The sequence below is a fragment of the Eptesicus fuscus genome, chromosome 17 (genome assembly GCF_027574615.1).
Source record: "Eptesicus fuscus isolate TK198812 chromosome 17, DD_ASM_mEF_20220401, whole genome shotgun sequence".
Taxonomy (NCBI): Eukaryota; Metazoa; Chordata; class Mammalia; order Chiroptera; family Vespertilionidae; genus Eptesicus; species Eptesicus fuscus.
The window spans coordinates 5,193,494-5,198,723 of NC_072489.1; the positions used below are offsets into that span (position 1 = coordinate 5,193,494).

Here is a 5,230-nt window from a genome sequence, read left to right on the forward strand (position 1 = left end):
TGCGTCTCTGAAGGGAGAGACAAACTGGGATCTCAACCGCGCAAGTCTCCCAACCTCCGCTGCTCAGAGCCCCTCTCCTGCCAGCCCGCCCACCGGAGCGCGGACTGAGGTGCCACGCAGGGTCAACGCTCCTATGAGTTCGCCCTGGATCCAGCGCACAGCCGGGGCGTCTCAGTGGGTGCGGCCCTTTCTGAAGGTGAGGGAGCAAAGCGGCTGAGTCCAGCCCAGGGGGCGGGGGGAGGGGTGTGGGGGAGGGGGTGGGAGAGGGGGGCAGGGGAGTAGAAGGGGGAGGGGTGTTGGGCGTGGAGCCTCAAAGGTCTTTCTTACCGAGAGGACCCAGGCCACACCACTCCTGGAGCCCACCCGGGACTTGGAGGCAGCTCTGGAGACCAGGGGATGGGGGTGGGGGTGGGGGTGGGGAAGGGGCGGGACTCGCCGGAGCCGAGAAAGGGATCCCTCCCGGGAGCACACTGCCCGGGAGGGAAGGGGTGAGGAGGAGGGGAGGGGGAAGAGGCGGAGCTGGGGGACCAGGACCGTCGCTGAGGAAAAGGGGAGTACTGGCTGGGAGAGGGTGGCGAGGGAGTGCGAAGTGTGGGAGCGGCAGGGCTGACACGCCGGGCCGGTGGGGGCAATGCCACGTTTCCCCCAATCCCCAGAGGCTCATAGCGGGAATCTCAGCTGGGACGTCCTCCCAAAGGGCTGGTCATCGGAACCCGCCCAGCAGTCCCTGCGCCTCACCCTCCCTTTCCAGGGCTAAGGGGCCAGGGGGCGTGGCCATACGAAGGCTTGGGGTCTCAGGACCCTGCGCCCCTCCGGTCCCCGCCCCACAATCCAGCTGCTAGAACCACTGGACACACCGCGGCTCACCTCGGGGGCTCCCTGCCGGCTGCGCGCGGAGGTCCAGGCTGAGGTGGAGATCTGAGCCCCCGGCGCACCCTCTCCCGCGGGGCCGGGAACAGCTGCTGCAGCGCGCCCTCCCGGAGGGGGCGGAGGGGCTTGGTCCTAACCGGGGAGGGGGAGCAGAAAGCCGGGTCCTCGCACGGAGCGCCCGTTACCCTCAGAGGCTGGGCCAGGACTCTTTGCGCACCAAGACCCCTTTCCGAGGTTCCCAGCTGGTGCCGCTGGGAAGGAGACCCCCACGGGCCGCGCCCCGCCCCCGGCCCCCGCCCAGCCGACGTCGCATTAGCATGAACGACGCAAGTGGCCGGGGCACCACTCGGGGGCCGAGACTCACAGCGTCACAGCCCGAGTGGAAAGGGAAAAAAGAGGAGGCGAAGGAGGAGGAGGCAAGAGCCGGCGCTCAGGGAGGGGAGAGCGGCGGCAGGGCGAGCAGCCGGCGTGGGCGGCAGCAGCACGCCCCTCGGCCCGCGCGGGCGGCCTCTCCGCTGCGGGGGCGGCTCCGGGGGCGCCGGAGCGCTGCGCGCTCTGCTCGGGCCCCGACCCCTCTGCGCGCCGCCTGCCCGATCGCCCCTGCCCTGCGGCGGCGGGTCTGGGGTTCCGCTCGGAACAGCGGCGGCGCCTCGCCGGACAGCGGCGGCGCCTCGCCTTCCCCGGGGCGCAGAGCCATGAGCCTGGCAGCCACCTGAGGCACAGGGGGCGCCGCACGCGCGGACCGCACCCCCGAAGTTCGGAGCGCTCTTCTCTGCCTGCAGGGCGCCCGCGTCCGACCCCTGCGGAGGTGTCCTCGCTAGAGCGGCCGGTGGGGCAATGGAACCCGCAGACCCGGCCCGGGAGGCGGCTGCCAAGCTGTCGGAGGTGGTGGGCTCGGCGCTGCGGGAGCCCCGCAGGCAGCGCCGCCTCTTGCTGGTCATCGTGTGTGTGGCGCTGTTCCTGGACAACATGCTGTACATGGTCATCGTGCCCATCGTGCCCGACTACATCGCCCACATGCGCGGGGGCAGCGAGAGCCCCACCCCGACCCCGGAGGTGGAGGTGTGGGTGCCCACCCTGCCGCCGCCCACTCCAGCCAACGCCAGTGCCAGCACCACGGCCAACAGCTCAGAGGCCCCGACGGCTGCGCAGCCCGCCGGGTCTGCCCTGCGGCCCCGCTATCCCACGGAGAGCGAGGACGTGAAGATCGGGGTGCTGTTTGCCTCCAAGGCCATCCTGCAGCTCCTCGTGAACCCCCTCAGCGGGCCCTTCATCGACCGCATGAGCTACGACGTGCCGCTGCTCATCGGCCTGGGCGTCATGTTCGCCTCCACCGTCCTGTTCGCCTTCGCCGAGGACTACGCCACGCTCTTCGCGGCGCGCAGCCTGCAGGGCCTGGGCTCCGCCTTCGCGGACACGTCCGGCATCGCCATGATCGCGGACAAGTACCCCGAGGAGCCCGAGCGCAGCCGCGCGCTGGGCGTGGCGCTGGCCTTCATCAGCTTCGGGAGCCTCGTGGCGCCGCCCTTCGGGGGCATCCTCTACGAGTTCGCGGGCAAGCGCGTGCCCTTCCTGGTGCTCGCCGCCGTGTCGCTGTTCGACGCGATTTTGCTGCTGGTGGTGGCCAAGCCCTTCTCGGCCGCGGCGCGGGCGCGGGCCAACCTGCCGGTGGGCACGCCCATCCACCACCTCATGCTGGACCCGTACATCGCCGTGGTGGCCGGCGCGCTCACCACTTGCAACATCCCGCTCGCTTTCCTGGAACCTACCATCGCCACGTGGATGAAGCACACGATGGCGGCGTCCGAGTGGGAGATGGGCATGGTCTGGCTGCCGGCCTTCGTGCCTCACGTGCTGGGCGTCTACCTCACCGTGCGCCTGGCGGCGCGCTACCCACACCTGCAGTGGCTCTACGGCGCGCTGGGGCTGGCGGTGATCGGCGCCAGCTCGTGCGCGGTGCCTGTCTGCCGCTCCTTCGCGCCGCTCGTGGTCTCGCTCTGCGGCCTCTGCTTCGGCATTGCGCTGGTCGACACGGCTCTGCTGCCCACGCTCGCCTTTCTCGTGGACGTGCGCCACGTTTCCGTCTACGGCAGCGTCTATGCCATCGCCGACATCTCCTATTCTGTGGCCTATGCGCTCGGGCCCATAGTGGCGGGCCATATCGTGCATTCGCTCGGCTTCGGGCAGCTGAGCCTGGGCATGGGCCTGGCCAATCTGCTCTACGCGCCTGTCCTGCTGTTGCTGCGCAGGGTGGGCCTCATGACGCGCTCCCGCTCCGAGCGCGAAGTGCTGCTCGACGAGCCGCCGCAGGGCCTGTACGACGCGGTGCGCCTGCGGGAGTGCCCGGTGTCCGACCCCGACAGCGCGCCTCGCAGCCCGCCTGGCCCGTTCGCCGAGTGCGAGGGCGACTACGCCGACTACTGCACCCGCAGCTAGCAGCCCCCTCCTCGCCCCACCGCCGCCGCTAGGGTCACAGCGGCTGCTCTGAGAGCGCACGGCCCGCTCAGCCTCAGGGCCTCCCCGCCAGCGAGCTCCCCGCGCAGGTCCCTGTCTTGACTTCCTCGGCCGCGTCCCCTCTCCACGGCCTTTTGTGTGTCCCTCTCCCTCTCCCCCAGTGGAGTGTGGCGCACTGCGGCATGTGAGGCGATGCGCTTCTTGCACAGAAGAGGCGTGCGGGCCTCTACCTCGGGGCCACCCTGTGTGGGGCTGTGTGTCTGTCTGTCCTCCCTTCCGTTCCTTGGCCCGCTGCACAGCGGAGCCTCTGGCCCAAATCATAAATAAACCATGTCTGTCCCAGACTGAGTCTCTTTACTGGTGGGGGGGCGGCCAGGCGCAGGGCTGGAGGGAGGATGACTTTGGTCCAGCCCCAATCCAAGTCTCAGCCGGGGAACACGCGGACAGCCCGTGTGGCCCTTTTACTACGTAGACAGGGAGATACATACGGGAGAAGCACCCCCAACAAGGGCTCTCACCCACCGACTCCCCATTCTCATCCCCCTCAGCCTGTGACAGCTCCGCCTTTCTGGCCCTGCTCAGCGCCCCAGGGTGCCACCCCCCTCCCCCCCCCCCCCGAAGCCCGAGGACCCGCTCCCGCCCTGCGTAGGCCCCGCCCCTCTAGGACACGCCCGGCGTCAGACACCTGCCTCTGAGGCACTAGGGAGGGGCTTCCCTTTGAGCTGGGCATCCTACCTGGGCTAGATTCTCAGAAACGGCAGGGGCGGGGTGTTCTGGGCAGAAGTCCCATCTCTGGAAACACATGTGTGTGGTGTGTGTTCCTCAGAGCCAGGCGCTATCCTAAGAGGAGTCGGGAAGCAGTTGTCTGGCTGCGTCCTTGCCTGTGGGTCTGAGGGTGCCAGAGAGGGTGCCAGAGTGGGACCTGATGCTAACCCCACCCCTCCCCAGCCGACTCCACCCCATCCTGAGTGGAAACTGCCATCCACGGTTGTCAGAGAGGTCTCCCCACCTTGAATGCGGGTCCCCAGGAGCCCCAGTCCTAGAGCCTGCGGCCTGCTTAAGGCGGCAGAGAGCCCCCACTCCAGTGCGGACAGGCCCCCGGGTTGAGCACCTGTGGTCAGACAAGGCCTCTGGGGACCTGCAGGGCTGTGTGCAGGGCTGTGTGCAGGGCTGTGGGTGTGCGTCTGGCTGTGTGCTGTCTGGGCAGGGTCTGTCTTTGTGGGTCAATCTGTGAGGATCTACAAGGAGGTGGGGGAGGAGTGCTTTGTCTGCAGGAGCGTTAGCCTCTGGCTGCCTGTCTCTAGGCATCCCCAGGTCTGTGTCTCCCCCACCCCACTAGTGGCGGCAGGGCGGGGGGACCTGCAGTGATTAACAAACAGGCGGCTATTATTATTTCGAAAGGAGTTGTATGTAGTAGGGCTTGAGCCTGGCCTAGACCGTGGGGAGGGCACAGATTTCTCCAGACTCACCCTCCCCAGGGCTTTGCAGACGCAGTGGCGGCTAGGATAATGGGGGGGCGGGCTCGGCCCGGGGATGGCTGGGCGGGGGCCATGGGCATGGGTGGGGCAGTGTTCTGCACGCCCTTCGCAGCTGAGGATTCTGCTACCCTTGTAGGAACTGGTCCCGGCTGGGCGGGGAGCCGGGAGGTGGGATCCCGGAAGGCTGCGGGGAGTGGGAGGTGGGGGACAGAGGACGGAGAGGGAGGGAGGGAGGGGTGGGGCTGGGGGAGGGAGGGAAAGAAGGGAGGGGCGGGAGGAGGAACAGGAGGAGAGGACAGGCGCGGCGGATCGCCGGCAGCCTGCAGGTTGGGAGCCGCGGGGACCCGACCACGTCGTCGGAGGCTCTGCCACCGACAGAGGCAGCAGCCCCCACCCTCGCTCTGCTGACGCGCCCCCAGATCCCTTCA

At 68.9% G+C, this 5,230-nt stretch overlaps 1 protein-coding gene across 1 annotated transcript; it reads left to right on the forward strand.

Moving 5' to 3' along the window:
* Positions 1–1,707: 1,707 nt before the first annotated feature.
* On the forward strand, positions 1,708–3,632 carry SLC18A3 (solute carrier family 18 member A3). The gene has a single exon (XM_008149085.3). The coding sequence runs from the start codon at positions 1,708–1,710 to the stop codon at positions 3,304–3,306; it is 1,599 nt and encodes a 532-aa protein (XP_008147307.1). The 3' UTR covers positions 3,307–3,632.
* The last annotated feature ends 1,598 nt before the right edge of the window (positions 3,633–5,230 follow it).